The 22,657-nt window shown below is 40.4% G+C and overlaps 1 protein-coding gene across 2 annotated transcripts in view; it reads left to right on the forward strand.

Moving 5' to 3' along the window:
* The window catches only part of Eml6 (EMAP like 6), a 258,148-nt gene that overhangs the window by 118,773 nt on the left and 116,718 nt on the right, over positions 1-22,657 (forward strand). For both annotated transcript variants that reach the window (XM_026399927.2, XM_026399928.2), the window contains exons 7-9: positions 17,221-17,422; positions 19,838-19,975; positions 21,636-21,892. In XM_026399927.2, coding sequence (XP_026255712.2) covers positions 17,221-17,422; positions 19,838-19,975; positions 21,636-21,892 — 597 coding nt within the window. The remainder of the gene's footprint in view (positions 1-17,220; positions 17,423-19,837; positions 19,976-21,635; positions 21,893-22,657) is intronic.

A 22,657-nucleotide genomic window follows, 5' to 3' on the forward strand; every position in this document is an offset into this window, starting at 1 on the left:
GACCCTCTGTTCTATCTACTTTTTGTTTCAAAAGTGGAAATGAAGTACATTTGAAAGGAGCAAATCCAGGCAAGGAAATGTTAGAACATTTGAACATGAATCTACATGTATGGATGGTTTTACGAGAACTTCTCCATATACATGAGCTTGCTTTCATATTTTTGTTGTTTGTGTAACAATGACTGTTGAATTCATTTCCATGGAGATACAGTGATTTCTCAGTTTGCTCAAATGGCTTTCTAAACAAATTTAGCAACAGGATTAGGGTCATATCCCAATACTCATGACTTGGTACTAATAATTATCTGTGTTTGTTAAATTAAAAAAAAAATAAAATTAAGAAGCCAGTACTTACCAGCATTTAGAAATCAAGTGTAATGTGATAAGCACAGTGTGCTACCTGTAAAGACTTCCATTGCTTCTCCTGTAGACTTGTAGACCTATAAAATTAATCTGGCAATTTCCAAGTTTTTTTAATGTAAGGTTTGCATACATTTGCATTTTCTAATAACTTGTTAGACATGGAGAGAATGATTTTTAAATGAACTGCAATACATACTAAGCTCAGAAAAAATAATTCAGCTTAATTATAAGGAGACACTATTATTTCTCTTACATCTTTGTAGTCAAGCTTGAGCTAATTAAGACATTTGACTTCCAGTGAAAACAATTAACCCTACTTTAGATTGAGGGTGAAATCAGTTTAGAGTCGGGTCACATTCACATCAACAAGAATCAGTTAAGGCCAGGATTGATTCTTAGGGCTCCTTCCTCCCCACCCTCCAGCTTATTCAAAGAAAATGTCCTTCACATAATCAGGAAGACCATTCCTCGATCAAGGGAATTGTATTGTTTTAGTTACACCAGCGACTTGGACATCTTTTGTGAGTTACTAGATTTTTTTGTGTTCAAATTTTCTCTAGTACCAATTGTACACGATGAATCAACAACCTAATTCATGTAGTGTGTTAGCTTTCTGTCACTGACAAAATATCTGAGAACGACAATTTAAAAAGAGGGGAAATTTTATTTTGACTTACAGAGATATCAGTCCACTAACACTCAGAACCATTATTTCTGACCTAAAGTGAGGCAGAACATCATGGCAAGGAAACATCATAGAGGAGGAAAGCTGCTCACTCCATAGAAGCTGGATGCAAAGAGGAAGGAGCCGGGGACAAGATGCATGCTTCTAGGGCACACCCTGAGTGGCCTCCTTCTTCCAACGAGGCCCCACCTCCTTTAGATTCTACCACTTCCAAACAGTGCCACCACTAGGGACCAAGCCTTCAATACATGAGCCTCTGGGGGACATTTCATATCCAAACTATAACATTGAGGATCTTGTACCTGCAATTCTGAAAGTGAAACAGTTTAGAATAAAAATTTTGCTGACAAATAAAAATTTATTAGCAAAACCCCACCTGAACAGTTATAAAGCTGGTGTCTTATACATGTGAATTTTCCATAGGTAATTTCTACAGAAATGTTTGATTCGAGGTGTTATCTCAGATTCCAGTAGACATAATTTCAAAGTCCAAACTTCTCTAAACTCTAAAATGCACCTGGTACCAAAGGATTTCAGATGTCTAGGATATTGGATTGCCAATACATGTTTCAGTGAATATCAAATTCTGGAGTTTCCAAGCTGGAAGAGAGATTGGATGTCAGCGAGAACTCTTATCACCTTATAGATGAGTAGAAAGAAGCTTAGGGTCATTAGCATCGAGCTAATTGTAAACTTAGGGCTCTCATTCATATCTCACCAAGCTTACTAATGGTGCATTTTGAATCTGATCATTTTAGAAGCTAATGGCTCAGCGGGGTAAAATAATGTAGCTTAAAATGATTTATGATAATGGCAAGAGAAGCCAAAAATAATCCTTAAGGCAAGTCGACCAAAATGACTTCTATGGTGATAAAATATTTTGAGTTAGTGGTTATAAATGAGTATGTCTAAAGGAATACAGTAGTTAGTCACACAGCATAAGATGTATTATTTATCCATTTGGTAAATATTATGCACCTACCAAGTGCCAGATATGTTCCTAGGAAGTGGGTAGACCGTTCTAAAAAGCCTGCTCTAATGATTAGTACATTTTGTTTGGGGGAGAGGGTTGTTTTAAATACAAATGCATATTTACTGTTGCTGTGTCTAAAACTAAACTCCTGTCAGAGAGATCCTGCATTAAGCTGATCACTAAGCTAAAGTTAGAGGCTGAAGCCCCCTGGACAGAATATTTTCCTCCTTAGACTTGTCACCATCTCTACTGCCCAGTCCTTGCCTGGGCTACCATCATCTCTGACACTGATTACTGCAGTTGCTTTAAAATTTGTGTTTCTGCTTTGACCATTGTTCTCTGCACAGCAGCTACAAGGACTGTTCCAAGTTTTCATGAGTCAGATTTCGTTATTCCTCTCGTCAAAACTCTGTGATGATTCCCCATTTTTTTCTCAAACGGCTGAAGGTTTTACAGTGGCCACCTTCCTGCTCTGGCTCCTCCTTGTCAGGTCAAGTTGGCTCACACCTTCCCCTCTCTGCATTCCCAGGCTGCTCCCTCTGCCTGGAACACTGACCTCAAGAATCTGAACAGAAACTTCCCTCCTCCTCTTCAGGCCTGCTCTCTAGTGAATCTTCCCTGATAACCTACCTGGAGTTGCAGCCCCCTCTGCCTCCACCTGCTGGATGCTCATCCCTTCTCCAGATTACTTTTCACCTCAGTATACAGCAGAATGGATGTGTTATGTTTACGGCCCTTCTGTTTCCAAGGACGAGGGTCTCTCAGTTCTTGGATACCTCTGGAGCATTCACAACAGTACCTGGCACATGCCGGAAATAACTGACAGATGAGTGAAGAGTGCATTCTGTGATGGGAGCGCAGAGCCCTGCTGTAGGTCCAAGTGACAGCCATGCAGAAGGAGGAATGGATGACTTGTTCCTTGGTATCAACCTGCTGCATTCAAGCTTGACCCCCAAGGGCCAAGATAGGAGGTCTTAGAACAGGATTAAGGAAGCGAGTGCCAAGGTCACATCTCTACTTGAGTTCTCGCCCTCCAAGGCAGAGAGAGGATGGGGAGGGATGGGTGATTTTTCTCTGAGTACATGAGGGTCATATAGCCTAGCAGCACTCAGCCAGGGGCAATTTCATCTCCTAGAGAACCTTTGGCATTGTCTGTAGGTGTGACTGGCACTTGTGGGTAGAGGTCAGGGATGCTGCTATATCTCCTACAACACACAGGATAACCACCACAGTGAAGAGTTGTCTCACCCCAAATGTTAATAGTGTTGCAGTTGAGAAGCCCTCGTATAAGATATTCAAAAGACCAACTCTCAAATCTGAGAGCAGCCTTGTTTACTGTAGAAACATGACCAGCCCACCCTGTTCTGGTCTCTCGGGTAGCTTCATTACTTGCCTGTACTCCCCGTGGCCTCTGTCACACTTTCCCTGTGTGCCCACCATTCTCCTTTGGGCCAGGCCCTTCTGTCTCACTGTCTGTCCTTCTGCTGAGAAGGTGGCACAGAGGCATATGGTGTGGGAGCTGGGGACCGTGAGGCATGCAGCCAGGAGGCACAGCGGTGTTTGCTCAGACCCTGCATGCAATGTGGTGTCAGACGAGCAGAGGGCTGGCTGGCTGTTCCTTCTCCTAATTTCCCTGTAAACATCTTTCTGAGTCAGCCTCATATAAAAGCCAGCCTGGGAGTTCCCTCCCTGATGGGGAGAGTGCAGGTTTCTATCTCTGCAGCCATGTTCCGCTGTATGGATCCTTGAGTTCCTTTGCCTATAGGAGCTTGAGTCCTGTGGGATGGATTTTTTTGAAATAACCAGGGATTTTTTTCAAGAACCACTTTTACTATGAATTCAGTTGGAAATTTTCAGGGAAAGAGCCCTTGTAAAGGGAAAGAGTAGACTGAAAACTAGCTACTCTCCCTCAGCAAGGCCCAGCATTTAAGGCTGGCTCTGGGGTGGCCAGGCATACTCTACACAGGTTTCATTTAACCTTCAAACAGCCCTGAGGTCCCCAGGCAGGGTAGCCTACTGGGCCCAAGATCTGGATAGTTACACAGGGTGCCAAATGTAGAACCAACCCTATACTTGGTTGAGTGCTTTGCTGTCATTGCCTTAAATCTTAATTTTCTTTTTTTAAATCGAGCTAGGGATATGAATGTCAAGTACAGATTTTTTTTAAATTTTATTTTTGGTTAACACCTATTGTTCATATTAATGGAGTTCAGTGTGATTTCATGCATATGCTTACATGCACTGAACAAGTCCACCTTCTCTTTATCCACCCTCCCCCCATATTCGTTTTTTTTTTAAGCTTCCACGTATAAGAGAGAACATGTGGTACATGTCATTCTGTGTGCCATTTTGCTGCAAATGGCAGAATTTCATCCTAATGACTGAATCCTATTCCACAGTGTACATACACCACATTTTCCTTATCCATTCATCTGATGATGGATACTAGGCCAATTTCCTACCTTAGCTCTTGTGAATAGTGCCTCAATAAAAGTGGATGTGCAGGTATTTGGGTATGTTGATTTCATTTCCTTGGGATACCTAGAAGTGGCCTCGATGGATCATATGGGAGATCTACTTTTAGTTTTTAAACAATCACTGTACTGTTTTCCATAAAGACTGTGCTAATTTATATTCCTACTAACAACAAATAAGAGTTCCTTTTTCTCCACATCTATGCCAGCATTTGTTGTTTGTATTTTATTTTTGATAATAGCTACTCTAATTATAGTGAGGTGGTAAATCGTAGTTTTGATTTGCATTTCCCTGCTGGCTAAAGCTATTGAGCATTTTTTTCATATTTGTTGTCCACTTGTATTCTTTTGAGAAGTGTCTATTCAGATCATTTACCCATTTTTAAATTGAATTAGGTATTTTTTAAGCTCTTTGAGTTCTTTACATAGTCAGGATATTAACCCTCTGTCTGGTGAATAGTTGGCAAATATTTTCTCCCATTCTGTAGGTTGTCTTTTTGCTCTGTTGATAAATGTTGTCTTTGTTGTTCAGAAGCTTTTGAGCTTTATATAATCCTGTCGAATTCTGCTTCTGTTTCCAGTGCTTTGGGGTCGTGTCCAGAAAATAATCAGCTGTACCAATGTCATGAACTATTTCTCTACATTTTCTTTTAGTACTTTCAGAGTCTCAGGTCTTATCTGTTTCAGGTTTTTTTTGTTTTGTTTTGTTTTGTTCTGTTTCTTAAATCTATTTTGAGTTGATTTTCAACAGGATGAGAGACAAGATCAAAACTTCTGCATGTAAATTTTCAGTCTTCCCAGTGTTATTGAAAATGCTATCTTTATCGTATATTTTTGACCCCTATGTCAAGAATCACTTGGTTATAGATGCATGTGTTTAATTGGGGGATCTCTATTGTGTCTGTTTTTATGCCCATGCCAGGCTGTTTTTATTTCCACAGCATTGTAGTATGTTTTAAAATCAGGTATTGTGATGTCTCTGAGTTTTGTTGGTATTTTGATGGGGAATGCATTGAATATGTAGATTGCTTCAGGTTGAATAGGTATTTTAAAGACATTAATTCTTCCAGTCCCTGAATGTGGGAGCTCTGTCTATCTTTCTGTGTCATCTTTAATTTCTTTCATCAGTATTTTGCAATTTTCATTGGAGAAGTGTTTACTTCCTTGGTTAAACATAGGTATATTATTTATTTGTAGCTATTATCCATGGGATTATTTCTCAGCAAATTTGATATTTTAAATGGAAAAGCTATTGACTTTGTTGATTTTGTATCCTGCTATTTTCCAGAATTTATCAGGTCTGATAGCCTATTGGTGGAGTCTTTACATTTTTATATCCCTACAAACCAGGATAATTTGACTTTCCCCTTTCATATTTGTATGCCTATCATTTTTTTTCTCTTGCCTAGTTTCTCTGATTAAAATTTCCAGTACTGCCGGGCATGGTGGCACACACCTGTAATTCCAGTGGCTTAGGAGGCAGAAACAGAAGGATAAGGATCTTGAGTTCAAAGCCAGCCTTAGCAACTTAGCAAAGTCCTAAGCAACTCAGTGAGACCCTGTCTATAAATAAAACACAAAAAGGGTTGGGGATGTGGCTCAGTGATTGGGTTTAAAAACAAATCTAGTACTATATTGAATAAGAACGTTAAGAATAGACACCCTTGTCTTGTTCCTGTACTTTGGGGAAAAGCTGAAAGCATTTCCTCTTTCAGTGTGACGTTGGCTGCAGGTTTATCATATCTGCATAGCCTTTTTTATGTTGAGGTAATGATTCTTTTATACCTAATTTATCCAAGACTTTTTCATGAAGAAATATTGAATTTTATCAAATACCTTTTCTGCATCTGTTAAGATGATAGTGATTTTTAATGTAAAAATATTTATTAAAAATTGTTTATTTGAAGAGACCCAGAATAGATAAAGCAATCCTTAGCAGGAAGAGTAAGCAGGTGGCATCACTATACCAGACCTTAAACTACACTTCAGAGCAATAGTAACAAAACAACATGGTATTGGCACCAAAATAGACTGGTAGACCAATGGTACAGAATAGAGGACACAGAAACTAACCCACAAAATTACAATTATCTTATATTAGACAAAGGTGCCAAAACCATGCATTGGAGAAAAGATAGCCTCTTCAACAAATGGTGCTGGGAAAACTGGAAATATGCAACAAAATGAAACTAAACCCCTATCTATCACCATGCACAAAACTCAAAATGGATCAAGGTCTTAGGAATGCAACCAGAGACCCTGCGTCTAATAGAAGAAAAAGTAGGCCCTAATTGCCATCATGAGGGATTAGGTCCCAATTTTATTAATAAGACTCCTTTGGTGCAAAAATTAAAACCAAGAATCAATAAATGGGATGGAATCAAACTAAAAAGTTTCTTCTCAGCAAAAGAAACAATCTGTGAGGTGAATAGAGAACCTACATCTTGGAAGCAAATTTTTACCCTTCACACATCAGAAAGAACACTAATCTCTAGGGTATATAAAGAACTAAAAAAGTTAAACTCTAAAAAAAAAAAAACCCAATCAATAAATGGGCCAAGGACATAAACAAACACTTCTCAGATGATGATATATAATCAATCAACAAATATATGAAAAAATATTCATCATCAATAGCAATTAGAGAGATGCAAATCAAAGCCACTCTAAGATTTCATCTCATTCCAGTCAGAATGGCAGCTATTATGAAGACAAACAACAATAAGTGTTGGTGAGGATGTAAGGAAAAAGGTACACTCAAACAGTGCTGGTGGGACTGCAAGATGGTGCAGCCAATATGGAAAGCAGTATGGAGATTTCTTGGAAAATTGGGAATGGAAACACCATTTGACCCAGGTATCCCTCTCCTCAGTCTATACCCAGAGTAATTAAAAATAGCATACTGCAGAGACACAGCCACATCAATGTTTATAGCAGCACAATTCACAATAGCTAACCTGTGAAACCAACCTAGATGCCCTTCAGTAGATGAATGGATTAAAAAATGTGGCATATATAAACAATAGAATATTACTCATCAATAAAAGAGAATAAAATCATGGCATTTTCAGGTAAATGGATGGAGTTAGAGAAGAAAATGCTAAGTGAAGTTAGCCAATCCCAAAAAACCAAATGCCAAATATTTTCTCTGATATAAGGAGGCTGATTTCATAGTGGGGTAGGGAGGGGGAGCACAGGAGAAATAGACGAACTCTAGATTTGGCAGAGGGGTTGGAGGGAAAGGGAGGGGGCATGGGGTTAGAAATGATTGTGGAATGTGGTGATCATTATTATCCAAAGTACAGGTATGAAGATACAAATTGGTGTGAATATACTTTGTATACAATTAGAGATATGAAAAGTTGTGCTCTATATATGTCATAAGAATTGTAATGCATTCCACTGCATATGTAAATTTAAAAATTGTATTTGTGCAGGCACTGAGAAAATAGAGCTGTGGGGAAGAGAAAGACAAAGGCTCTGCTATTGTAGAGTTTTAGGTTCTAATGCAAGATGATTGATAGTACTATACTATATATATGTGTATATATATATATGTGTGTGTGTGTGTGTGTGTGTGTGTGTATCTCTCTCTCTCTATATATATATATATATATACTGGCCATCCCTCCCTACCCAGTTATATATATATATATATATATATATATATATATATATATATATATAGAGAGAGAGAGAGAGAGAGAGAGAGAGAGAGAGAGAGAGAGAGAGAATTATGAAGCAACCGTATGACCTAGTTCAAATTAGTGAAATGTTTGTGGAGGTGATTGGTGCCACTTCCTGATCTACATTAAAAATTTCCCATGTATGATCTTCTAATGTTCCCTGTTTGCTGGTTAGATGCCAGTTTCTTAGGGAAGCCTTAGAAGTCATGGGTTGAAGATGGTAGAGGCTCCGTTAGCCTGAATCTATTTTTTTCGATTAGTTCTAATTAGTTATATATGATAATAGAATTCATTTGGGTACTCTGACATTAGGTACATATAGATTTATAATCATTATATCTTCTTGTTGAATTGATACATTGATCTTATGTAGTGACTGCCTTTGTTGTTTTTTATAGTTTTTTTTTTTCTTAAAGTATACTTTGTCAGATACTAGTATAGCTACTCCTGCTTGTTTAGGTTTTCATTTGCATGGAATATCATTTTCCATCCTTTCAGTCTGCATGTGTCTTTACTGGGAAAGTGAGTTTCTTGTTAGGTAGCATATTATTGAATCTTGTTTTGTTCATGTACTTTCAACCAGCTAGTTTTCATTTAGCCACTCTATCTTTTAATTGGAAAATTTAGTCCATTTACATTTAGGTTTATTATTGGTAAGTAAGGAATTATTCCTGACATTTTGTAGATTTTCTTTTAATTGGTTCAAATATTATTCTCTGTCCCTCCTTATTCATCTTTGTGGTTTGATGGTTTATTGCATTGATACTTCTTTTCTGTTTCTCTTTTGCATATCTATTTTGCTGGTGGGATTTACACTTTCACATGTTTTCATGGTGGTAGTCATCTTTCTTTCACTTCTAGAGTAGGACTCACATGAGCACTTTTTATAAGGCTGGTCTGGTAGTTATGAATTCCGTCAGTTTTTATGTTTTGAAAGGTCTTTATTTCTCCTTTTTTCTAAAGTTAATCTTGCTGGATATAATCTTTCTTTCAGGACTTGGAATATGTCATTCCTTTCCCTTCTGGCCTGTAATGTTTCTCTTTTAGTTTAATGGGTTACCCTTAAATGTAACTTGGCAGTTTTGCAGATTTGAGAATTATCTGTCTTACACTTTTGAAATTTTTATCATAATCGGTTATGGTGATTTTTTTCTGGTCTTGTCTTTTTGGATCCTATAAGCCTCCTGTACACAAATGTCCATATCTTTCCAAGATTAGGAAAGTTTTTTGCTGTTATTTCATCAGATAGGTTTTCTTTACCTTTTCTCTTTTCCTTTGGATATTAAGAAATGTGGATATTTGTCCATTTAATGGGGTCTTTAATGATCTCTTCATTCTTTCTTCTTCTTTTAAATATCTCAAAAGAACTGTCTTCAAGTTCAAGTACTCTTTCTTCTGCTTGATCTGTTCTGTTGTTGAAGCTTTCAACTTTATTTTTATTTAACCTATTGAGCTCTTCATTTCCAAATCTTTTTCAAAAATCCCTTTGCTGAATTTCCAATTATCTCATTAGGAAGACAATATCCTTCATTGTCTTTCTAATTTCATTTAACTATTTATTGGTAATATCGTGGATCTCATTGTGTTTTTCCCTATATTTTTTATTGGTGCATTCTAGTTGTAAATATTGATGAGATTTGTGGTCACACATTCATACGTGTACACAATATAACAATAGAATTTGGCCAATATCACTCCCTATCACTTTCCCCAAATCCCCTTCATTCATTGCACTTTTTTATAATCATTCTTTTAAATTATCATGGATTTTATCCATATTGATGTCTATGTCGTTCATTGCTAGAGAATTTCTGTGTTCTTTTAGAGACATTTTACTGCCTTGTTTTTTCATATTTCTGATACTTCAGAAATTAGGTTTACACATCTAGTGGATCAGGTAAGTCTACCACTTTTACAGGATGACCTTCTTAGTAAGTGGCTTTCTCTAGGAGATATGTCTTGGGATGTTGGTTTGTTAAGCAATGCCAAATTTATTTCCAGCTAGGCATTAAATAATATAGTTTTCCTGTAGCTTCTTTGGGCACAGTTCATACCACAGTAGAGTTGGAGAGACCCCATTGTGTTTGTAGGTCACACAAAAGGAGGGGTACTTTATTCTAGGGGTTCCAGTAGGTGTGGGGCACACGGCAGTGAGTGTGGGGTGCTCACTGTGTGGCTACTCTTACAATGGGGCTGGTAGCTTCAATTGAGCAGTAGAGGTTTCCCCAGGCACTGTTAGTGCCAGCTCTGCTCCTAGTGAGGGTCTCTGGCACTGGTGGCCCAGACAGTGGTGAGGGGCCTGCAGCACTTGTCCTCTGCCTAATGAATGGTGCAGGCTCAGACATTACACAGGGAGAAGTGGGGGGAGGAACCGCATCACTGCCTCGGTGGTGGCACTCACACCATCCTGACAGTGGTGGATCGTTAGATGAAGTGGGCATATGGAGTGGCAGTGGGAGGCCAGTGTGCCTCTCTGTTGCTTCGCTGGCAGTACAGGTGTATGGGTGAGGTGGGGGCTGGAGCTGTGGAGTTGTTCCAGATCCCCTTAGCACACTGCTGTGGGCAGAGCAGCAGTGGGAACTACTGGCCATCCCTCCCTACCCTGTCAACAACAGGCACTTCAGCATGGTGACGGTGCGGGGGATAGCAGGAACTGGTTATGTAGAGGGTCTACTGACAGTCTTGGCACTGACCTGAGTCTACATGTGGTTGACCGTGCTGTGGATCAGAGGGCAAGCCCCTGGTCTTCTGGTTTTCAAGAGTATCAACCGCATTCCCCTCTGTGTCCCTTCCCTTCTATGTGATACTATCCATCCCTCACAGTGCAGTGCACCCAGAAGGTTTGGGCCTCAATTGCTCTGCTGGGTTAAGTTGGGTTTGCAAGGCAGTGAGTAGACTGTGGAACTTTCCAGTACCTAGGATTGCCAGTGTCTGGACTCATATTTTTATGGGACTTAGCTTTGTACCTTTATCCCTACAAAGGGGAGTCTCCCCTTCCCTGGCTGTGGAACTAGAGTGGCAGATACTGGGGTGCTTTCTCTTTCTATGTTTTTGTCCCAAGTCTTCTAATCTTACAAAGTCCCAGTCTCTCTCATACTGATTCCTGTGTTGCTCACCTCAAAATTCAGTCATACGCTTATTACCTTAGTTCTTCTTTGTGGAGGAGGAAGATGCTGTGCACCTTTTATCCATCCATATGAAATTCTTAATATTTTTAAACAAGGGGCTCCATGCTTCCATTTTGTACTGGATCTCAAAATTCGAGAGGCCAGTTCTCTCTCTCAGTCAATCCCTGGGGAGATGCGTGTCTTCCTTCCTCTTGTTTCCTTCTGGTTCCCAGCCTTGCCCTTGAGACACCCCATCAAGGCCAGGCACTTCTGGGTCCAGGCTCCTAGGTGGTCTCTTTCATCCTTGAAAAGGGATTCAAAGGCCCCTAACACTTGCTCTTACATCTGGGTGAAATCTTGTTCTCTTAGTGCCTCTTATTTCCCTCACCCTCCGGGCACTCCTTGGAATTGCATCTCTAATGATATTAGGTTGACAGGAGACAGCCATCACCTTGTCTTGTTTAGTAATCTTTGCTGCGTGCTGTGGGTACACATCCACAGAGATAGGAAATATACCTTTGTGGGGAACAGTATTTGCTTCCAAATTGAACTGGCTGAATCTTTGATTTCTGTTGTTTGCTTGCTCCATGACTTGGCAATAAATATAAACTTTCTATGCTGTAATCTCCTCATTTATTCAACAACTATTGATATCTCAACAACTATGGATGCCTGATGCAGTCCATGGAATTAATGATAGCACTTCCCCCTAAGTCACCACCAGCATTCATGAGCTCAGGGCTCAGTATTGGTGTTGAGGGTCCTTACTGCCCACTTTCAGGACTCGCTTGTTGATTCAGAATCAACAAGCTTCTTAGGCTGGCACAGTGTTGCACACCTTTAATTTCAGTGAATTAGGGAGTCTAAGACAGGAGGATCGCAAGATAAAGGCTAGCCTCAGCAAATTAGCAAGACCTGAAGCAACTTAGTGAGACCCTGTCTCAAAATATAAAGGGTTGGCAGTGTAGCTTAGTGGTAAAGCACCCTTGGGTTAAATCCCTAGTACAAAAAAAAAAAAAAAAAAAATTAGCTTTCCAAGGTTGCATTGTCTCTGGCCTGTAGTGCATCAGGCCTCAGTCTTTTTACCCTGCTGCGGTAGATCTGCCAGCTGCAGCTGAGGATCCATCGCTCGAGCATTGCCTGGTGATGCAGCCTGGCGCTCTACATTGCCACCAGTCTGGCTGAAGTCCTAGAACACTGTAACTAGGCTTGGCAGGCAGTGTTCTCAACCCTGGTGACCTAAAAATAACTATCCCTTGCCCAACTCCAGACCCATTGAGAGGAATCTCCGGGTGGTGTCCTGACATCTGTATTTTTTTTAAACCCTCCATGTAGATTCCAATATACAGTAAGTGTTGGGAACAACTGCTGTCATTTCTTTACCATATTTTCAGGCCTTGGAGCAGCAGACTTAAGAACATCATTAAGAATCAAACTCTGCCCTGCTGCCAGTTTTCTCCTTAGGCCAAATAATTGGGAGGCCATTTTATTCACGCAATTATTCTCTGTTGGACAGCTCCTTTGCTTCTGAGAGTTTGTAGTGCTATCCCATCAAAATTATAAAACAACAACACAAAAGAGTTGTAACACAAGAACTATCTGAGACTTGGGGGAATGTATGTGTGGTAACATCTTCATAGCTCTTGGCTGACTCTATGGGAATCTAAATACACACACACACACACACACACACACACACACACAGCGAGTTGTGCTACACTGAAACATAAACGACCCTGACAAGGCACAAAGACCTGATGGTTAAAATAATAATTCATGTCGATGGATTCCCTCGGTGCCAGACATATGTAGGGTGTTACTGCATTGAATCCTCATGATGCTGTGAAGTGGGAGTGCTAATGTTATCTTCACTTTACAGATGGAGAAACTGAAGATTTGGAAAATTAAATAACTTGGTATGTGTCCCTAGGACAGGCTGGGGCTGGGATACAAATTCAGTCTATTTAAACAACTAGTGAAAAATAAGCACTGTCCTTTAGTAATGAGGTCTGTGTTATTTTTTTCCTGGACCAGATCTCCCTGAGCCCAGGTTTTAGGATGGTAGCAGAGAGTATTAGAAGGATACTGTTTTCTACTTTCTCGTCTGAATGTGAAAACCAGAGCAGTGTGCTGGTAAGGATTTGATCTTGGGCTAAGGATGTAGCTTCATGGTGCCTAACACTTGCCTAGCATGTGTGGGGCCATGGGGACCATCCCCTGCACAATGGTGGAAAGGGATGGGGGAGGAAGTTTTGGTCCTAGCCTTAGAGGATTTTCAGGTTTAAATGGGGGTTTGCTCCCTGCTGCCATCTGCTGACCATGTGTACCAAGCTCAGCCCAGAGCTCCACATTTCTCACAGCAAGTTGTGGAGAGGGGCCATAGGATCCAAAATGTGGATGCCTCTCCCTGCTGTCAGACATATCTACAATGTGCATTTTTAAGAAGAAAAGAGTGTTACTGAGGCTTCACGTAATGACATGTTTTTTTTTCTGCCTCTCTTCATTATTGGCATGCTTCTCATCATTTTCCAAATCATACCCTGGGTTTCCCTGACTCCCAGAATAGAAGATAAAGAAGCAGAGACAGGCTTGATTGTTACCCAGTGCAGTGATGGCCTTGGCAGCCTGGCTAGGGCACCACAGTCATCTTCCTCTTCTCTGTGTTTGTATTAGGGAAGTTAGACCAAGCCTGGATACACAGGGGGAAGGGAAAGACTGTCAGAACCTCATCAGGGATCTGTCACTCTGCAGAATGGCTCCAGAATGTGTCCAGAAGAGACTGTGCTTCTCTCCATACCTTTTGCAGGCAGAGGAGCAATTAGGTTTAGAATATTGAAACCAGGGCGTTGCTAGGAAGCTTGAAATACAATTCTCTCCTCACCCATGTGCTTCAGGAAGTAATTCCTATTTAAAATTATTATCTTAAGAACGAGAGTGACCCTGCGTCTCCTCAGTTGCCTGGCAGTAGACTCCAGGGGTCAGCTTGTCTGATGTCACAAAAGATAAATTTTCTGTTTAAAGAACAGAAATGTGTGGAGAAGCTCCATTGGTCTCAGACATGCTCACAGCTCACTAAGTTTGTTGAAAATGACAAAAATGTAGCACTGCTCCTCCTCTCCTCCTGCTCCCCTGTCCCCTCTCTTTTTCTGTCTTTCCCTCTCCACTGCCCCCATATTCAGCCAGAGACATCCCTGGTGGTGTAACCTCATTGTCTACATTACTGCACCAGAAGCCCCTTGTCTCCTAGTACCACACAGATCTCGAGGCACTGACGAAAGGGTGGGAGCCTCAGACCCCTGCCTCTTGATCTCCTGTTTCCCAGTCCTCTCCTTGCCAGGCCCCTGGAGCTCCCCTGAGAATATAGTCTGAAGAGGGTGTGTGCCATGTAACTGAAGTCTGGGCTGAGTTGGAATGTTCATCTTTGTTTCTGAGCTTCTTTTGGTACCAGGGATTGAACCCAGGGGTGCTTAACTACTGAGTCACATCCCCAGCCCTTTTGATATTTTATTTAGAGATAAGGTCTCCCTCAGTTGCTTAGAGGGCCTTGCTAAGTTGCTGAGGCTGGCTTTGAACTGGCCATCCTCCTGCCTCAGCCTCCGGAGCAACTGGGACTACCGGTATGTGCCACCACACCCAGCCTAGGAAGACTATTTTTTAAATATTAATAGTTGCCAATTCCAGGTGATAATTTGTGAGTTTCTTTGTACTTTTCTGAATCTGTTCCCACAAATAAGGCTAAAACATAGTGGGGTAGTAGAGAGAATAATGTTTGTACATTGGACCAAATAGAACCTCAGGTCCTTGGGAGAAGTTCGTTTTCAAGCCATTTAGCCTTCTGTGACTAGACATGGTTTTAGAGACCAGGGGGAGAATTGGTGTGTTTGTGCCTACCGTGAAGACGTGGATTTCAGGCCTGCTTGGAATAAGGCAGTGGCTTTGAAACAATGGGATTTTAAAAGGACTTGTGGCTTGAAAATTCAATATCAGTTAAAATATATAGCACATCATTGAGCCTCGCTTGTTCCATATTGAACTCCAGTGTCAACCATATAGTCATTTTTTAAAAATGAATATATCCCTCTTCCTTTGTTCTCACTGAGAACAGGAATAGTATCTTTTATTCCTTGGTATACTGAGGACTTGAGAAGTATTTGTGATTTTTATATTTGCTCATTCATTCATTCATTTTCATTAAGCATCTACTACCTGCCAGCTATTTTGCTAGGTACTGAGGACACAACAGTAAATAAAACTGAGCTCTCTCATCTTCACAGAAATTCCCTCCTAGTGGGAGGAATCAATGAGTGAGTGACTGATGTTAGAACATCATTAAGTTACTTCCTGAAAACTCTGAAGAGCAAGTGCTGCACCTTTCTGTAATAAAATTATGGGTAATGCAAAGCCAACTAGGGAAGTGGCAAATCCAGCCCCTTCCTGTCGGCCCCCTGCGAGAGCTCACAAAACACAAGGGAGAAGCAAGAACATGGGAACATGGAAGAGATAAGGATAATTAGGCCAAAACTATTCTGCGGGCCAGTGGCCCCTGCACCACAGAGCTGTGTGCCATTGGCCCGTCTGGGTGCTTCCCCACGCATCTTCCTTCCCATCCTTGCAGTCCATCCTGATGCTTGCAGCAGAGGATTTTAAGTGGCCGTGAGCCAGCTGTTGCCAAGGTATCCCCACACACAGCAGGAATAAACATCTGCCTGTGTGCTTTTTTCCTTCCACTTCAGGACATGAAATGACAAATTCAGAGTGAGGAATAAAGAGCAGTATCTCACACAAATAGCCTTGTGTCCCAAAGAAAAGCAAACAAAAACCACACATCCCAGAAAACAAAAGTCATACACCTGCTGCCCACACGTGCACAGGCTCCCTGACTCTCCACACCCTAAGAAGAGCGTAGGGTGGATGAACCTACATCGACGCAACATCATCACCCACAGTCCATAGTTAGGCTTCACCCTTGGTGTTGTATATTCTATGGGTTTTGACAGATGCATGACGACATGTGTCTGTCATCATAGTGTCCTGGGTCCTGGGCTTCTGGAACACTATTCCAAAGACACAAAGCCGTCTGGACAGGCAACTCAGATCGCAAAGCTTATTTAAGCCTTGCTGAATTTTAAAGGAGTTAAAAAAGTGGAATTGCTTGTGTAATTTCTAACTCAGATGGAAGAATATTCACAAGACAATAAATGATGAACCCTGTCAGGAATGGAATAGACCGCAAGATGTCAGAGATCAAAACCTAAGCTGAGAAGTGAGAATCTGCCTAGAGAGTAAGAAATACTACGGAGGTAGAAGTTTGGCCTTAAAAAAGAGTACTGTGTTTTTAGAAGAGATTCCATAAATTCAGACAAGGAAGAATAGCATCTTCACTGACAAGTGTTATGTGGTATTTTGAGACTGAGATTAGTTTAATTTGCATATTCCTGGGACATAATACATCTGTTTCTCCAGTAGAATGAGTCTAGGTTTCTATCAAACACATACTCAACCTGCCTAATATGATAATTAACGATTTTCTAGTTTTGCCCGCATGTAATTTCAGCACAATGTTATCCTGAAGATTGAAGTGATTACTTTTTCATAGCAATTCAATAGGGGTTCATAAAAACTGATTTCTTCTTTTATATTCATTTTCAGATGTAGTATTTCAAATATATACTGCTGTAAAGACACACAGGTTTCCTAAATCAGACAAGAATGGCCACTGTAGCAGACAAGGTCACGCAGGGTGGTGGAGATGTCAAAGTACATTGTATCACACTTGCAAAAGAGACACCATGGTGTGTGGGATTGATTCTGCACCCCCAGGAGTTTTTAGGATGTGTCACCCAGATGCCAGCTTGGTGAAAGGATGTTTACTCTGGGTGTTCTCCTTCCATTTGTGAACCATGTGAGAAATGCTTGTATTTATTTTTGTTAGGCCTCTCTATCCGGAGCGTGTGCTGGAGAGCAGACCGCCTTCTAGCTGGGACCCAAGACAGTGAGATATTTGAAGTGATAGTGCGAGAGCGAGACAAGCCAATGCTGATCCTGCAGGGCCACTGCGAGGGGGAGCTCTGGGCCCTGGCCCTGCACCCCAAGAAGCCTCTGGCTGTGACAGGCAGCGATGACCGCTCTGTCAGGTGAGGTTGCAGCTGCCAGCACCTTTGAGTTATACCAGGGACTCCCCCAGGGATTCCTGCAGTACAGAACCATACACTTCCCAAATGGAACGTTAGGAGGTTTAGCTAGACTCTAGCTGGTTTCATGACTTTTCATTATCTTTCTATGGCTCCACCTTATTGGGATTGTTCTTAGAAGTGAAAATACAGGAATGCTGTTTAGGCTGGCTTGCCATTCTCTCGGGTTCAAGATGTGAGCCAGGCATGCTCCTATGTGATGAGACCACATTTCCCCCTCTATACTTGGTCCTCTACCCGGTCAATTTGCAGTTTAGAAACTCTCATTCTTCCATTCCTCACCATCAGAACTTCAGTTCTGATTTTTAAAGTTGTCTTCATCACATGAGTCAATTATTATTTGTTTGTAATTTTTTTTTCTTGATACTAGGGATTGACCCTAAGGGCGCTTAACCACTGTGCCACATCCCCAGTCCTTTTATATATATATTTTATTTAGAGACAGGGTCTCACTAAGTTGCTGAGGCTGGCTCTGAATTCAAAATCCTCCTGCCTCAGCCTCCCCAGCCTCTGGGATTACAGGCATGTAGCACCAAGCCCAGCTTTCTTTGTAAATTTGAGATGAAATTTTGAATATTGTTTTCAAATCCAAAGTGAAGGCTAATTTCCAAAAAAGTGCACAGTGTTATTAGTGCCTTCAAAGTTCTTGCTGTGATTCATCTATTCTTTGAGAGCTCAGTGTTTGGGAAAAATTAGTACGCCATCAGGATCCTGATGATTATTGAAGGAATGACTATATGACTTAAACATTTGAGACTAAGATGATTGCACTGATTTCAATATTTAGGTATTTATTATAAGCTTTAAATGTGCTTAATAATCGGCTACAGAGAGGAAGAGAATGATTGATTGATTGTTTTTCTGGATTTTAACAGCTGAAACAGAACACTGTCAACTAGAGTAAAGGTCACTGCCTTTCCCCACTTATTCTGTATGTTTATGATTCTAATCAAGATACAGTCTGCTCATTTCTGTTTTTTAGTGTCTGCCAAGTATGAAAGCTGCATTCATCTCAGGAAGGTAGAGACAGTTACTCGTGTAATGAGTGCTTATTTGACTTATGCTACTGGTGACTCCCTTCTTTTTATTCCTTTACTCTGAGTTTTTGCCAAGTAGCCAAAACAATGCCATAAACTCATTCAAATACCTGTGTAATTTGTTCACTCCCATTCAGAAAGGAAGGACTTCAGAAGGTCCTGGGCTTTCGAGTTTTAAGAATCGTATTGAGTCTTAGAACTGTGAACTCCTTGAGGAGCCCTGGCTGCAGAATCTGTTTTATTCCCCCTTAATCATTAACTGGACTAAAACTTTAGATGCTGTGTTACCCAGAGTTTTGAAATTTAGGAAGGGGAAAAGTCATAATTTCTTGAAGGGTTATCTTGGCAGCTTTCTAGGGCTTTCTATACCATTTACTGGGAAGGGATGGGTTCTTCGGCCCACTAAAGCAAAGCTTACATTGCTTAAAATAGTACAAGGCTAAAAACAGCCCGGGATGATGAATAATGGATGAGGTATTGAGAGACTATCATAAGCTTTAGGCCAAACAGTACAGGCTGCCTAAGGGACCATGAACTGTTCATTATGCAACCCCACATTGTAGGGGGTGTGCCTGCCTCTCCTGATGGCAGATGATACTTGGGAAAGTGCCACCTGTTACTCACTCTTGCCCTTCTGTTGCAGGACGATAGGGTTTCCATCCCCCTAGCAGATATTGTTGTTTGGTTGTGAAGATTCTTGAAGTCCTGACAGGTCGGATGCCATAATTATAACATGGAAACCCTTATTTGAATTTCATAAATATTTTGCTGTGGTTCACTTAGTTTGAGATGCCTGGATTAGGTGTTCGGGAGATGGGAATACGTGTAGTCGGCTCTGCTCAGAGATCAAGTAGTTGCACTTATCATTTCTCCAGCAGTGGCTGTGCTCACTGGCCATGAGCACCAGGAAGTGTCCCCCCACAAATAGTGGATCCTTTAGTAGTGGGGCATCCAAGGACCTTGAGTGTTAGCTATGACTATATACAACCAACTTTGGAGCCATCCTGGATAAGGGGAACCATTCATTCTTAGATTGGATTTCTTTCCAGGGAGGCCAACAAATGTGTTTCAGTCTGTATGTGCTCAAATATCAGTTACTAGAGCGGTACTCACATATACTTTTTTTTCTAAGTGGTACTTAGGGATTTGAACCCAAGGTCCCACACGTGCTAGGCAAGCGCTCTGCCACTGAGCTACATCCCCAGCCCACATATTTTTAAATTAACAATAAAAGCATTAGTATGGTCTTTTCCTATAATGTGATTAACAATATGACTCTGAGACGTTGGTCTGGCTTTACTCTTACTTGCTCTTGGCGTAGGCTGTGGAGCCTGGCTGACCATGCCTTGATCGCTCGCTGTAACATGGAGGAAGCAGTCCGCAGTGTTGCCTTCAGCCCCGACGGGTCCCAGCTGGCCCTGGGCATGAAGGACGGCTCTTTCATCGTTCTTCGAGTCAGGTATGTGCCAATTCTGAAAATGGTTTTTAGAGATGCTCTTTTGTTAGAAGCCAAGATTCTCCTGGTCATAACATATGCCAGGACTTTAGGAAGCATATTTACCCTTTCAAATAGGAGTCCCATTGTACCTCAATTCCCTACCTATAATTCTGAAGTCCAAAACACTCTGAAAATCCAAATTTCTTGTTAATTTAGAGCCTAATCCAACGAACTGATGTGAGGCTATTTACAGTCTCTAGGAATAATAACATGTTATGTTATGTTATCTGCTAAAAAAAAAAAATGTGTTTAACTCAGGTGCTGTCCCAGACCAGCATATTAACCTTTCTAAAATCCAATGAAGAACAATTTTCCAAGCACATCTGATCCCAATAGCCTTCAGATAAGAGATCATGGGCTTTGTAGTTAAGCCAACAAAAGAGGAAGGAAGAACAAAGCAGCATCCAACTGCACTAGATATTTTTATAGGTGGACTTGAATGAAAGATTACTTCCATCCAAAATTGACACTAAAATGAAATATTTCCTTGCTAACATCCTCCATTATTTTTACTGGACAAACATTATGACCCATCCTTGTAAGTCCTCTGAATACATTGTTTGCTTGGCTCACACATTTTGTGCTTACAGAAAAGAAATGCATCTGTAAATTACTGCATGTTCTGCAAAGAGAGAATGCGATATGGCCTTGAAGAATGCTCTTGGACAGTTGATCACATTGCATTCTCATTGCCAGCCACACATAACTCATTACCAAACTGGTGGGCAACATTTTATTCCTCTGCTTAGTGATAGGATAGATCTTAGTGATAGGATAGATCTCCTCTATGATAAATTTCCCAAGTCCAAGCCAGAAAGCCTACACAATCTATTTTATGACATTAGAGTAAACTAGAGTGCCACTAATAAATGATAGCAGGGATTATTATGGAGAAGCAAATATTTGTTATTTGTGCATTCAGTTTGTTTTGGAGTTGATGAAACCATCTTTAATGGCTTGGGAGACCTGTCAGTCAAAATCCTGTCTCATGATTGGAGGAAAAAAAAATTCAGTGAGCTTTCCAATGTGGACAGAAATGCTTCAAAGAATCTTGTCAGCAAGCATCCAAAAGAGCCCAGTGATTCAGTGTATTCATTATTGACCTTTCATAGTGAATATTAAATGATATAATAATTTAACACTTACATAGATAATTCTTCTGCTTTTTGGACTGACTTTTTACAGCAATAAGCCTTAAGTTTAACAGTCAGGAGCTTGTCATTCTTCGAGTATAAAAACAATGTTTTATTTTCATGCCAGCCTTGATATATTTTGCCTTTCTCCAGGACATATTTAAAAAATAATTTTTAAAATCCCAATGTTTTAAATAAAAGTTTTAGGGAAAAATAATATATAACTGAATAGAAAAGAAAAAATGCTTTGTATTAAAGTTTTCTGTATTTACTTTAAAAACCCAAAATGTTTCAAGTATTTATTTTCATAAACGTGTCATAGATTTGAAATAATGTTTCGTGTCTTTCCTCAGAAGTTAATATTTTCATTCTCTTTTCTCTTCCTTTTGAAACCTTTTTTCCTCCTTTGAGATGTGTATTTTAAAATATCAATTGGGTTTTCTAATTCTCAATTTTCTGCTTATCACTTGGCATTTTGACTCTTACAGAGATATGACAGAAGTGGTTCACATCAAGGATCGGAAAGAAGTCATTCATGAAATGAAATTTTCTCCTGATGGTTCTTACCTCGCAGTGGGATCCAATGATGGCCCAGTGGACATCTACGCGGTTGCCCAGCGGTACAAGAAAATAGGAGAATGCAACAAGTCCCTTAGCTTCATTACACACATTGACTGGTCCTTGGATAGTAAATACTTGCAAACTAATGATGGTGCGGGAGATCGATTGTTCTACAAAATGCCATGTGAGTCATACGTAGTCACTGGGTGTTTGTGAAAAGCAAACTTTCAACTACATGAAGAAAATGTAAGAGAATATCCTTATGATCTCAAGGCAGGGAATGTTCTCCTAAATAAGATCCCCAAATCATAAATCCTCAAAGAAAAAGTTAATGAATTGAAACACATTAAAATAAAAAAAATATTAACTACACAACTAAAGAGACCCTGAGTTAAAATTTAAAAACAAGGAATAAATGAGGCATAAATCCTTGCAGTTGTTGTAATGGACAAGGAATATTTGTCTAGAATATGTAAAGAATGCCATAAGTTAAGTGTGAGGGCCAGACATGGTAGCCCACACTTATAAAACCAGTGACTCTAGAGGCTGAGGTAGGAGGATCTCAAGTTCAAGGCCAGCCCTGGCAACTTAGCAAGAACCTATCTCAAAGGGGTGGGGATGTGGCTCAGTGGTAAAGCGCCTCTGAGTTCAATCCCCAGTACCCACTGCCATTCCCCCCTCCCCCCCAAAAAAAGCTAAGGGAAAATACTAGAAAAAAATGTACAACTCTTAAATGACCAATGAACATCTGATAAGGAATCAGAGATGTGATAATTTTGACAATGAGAAACCATTTTACACTATGCAGACTGGCAGAAAAAAAAGTCAATATTAAATGATGAGAAGAGGGGGAATGGAAACTACACACACTACTATTGGGAACATGCACAAAGCCACGTGCACAGAATGTTTATTGTAGCAGTATGCATGAGTGCCAGAAATGAGCAGT

This window comes from Urocitellus parryii, chromosome 12 (genome assembly GCF_045843805.1).
Source record: "Urocitellus parryii isolate mUroPar1 chromosome 12, mUroPar1.hap1, whole genome shotgun sequence".
NCBI lineage: Eukaryota > Metazoa > Chordata > Mammalia > Rodentia > Sciuridae > Urocitellus > Urocitellus parryii.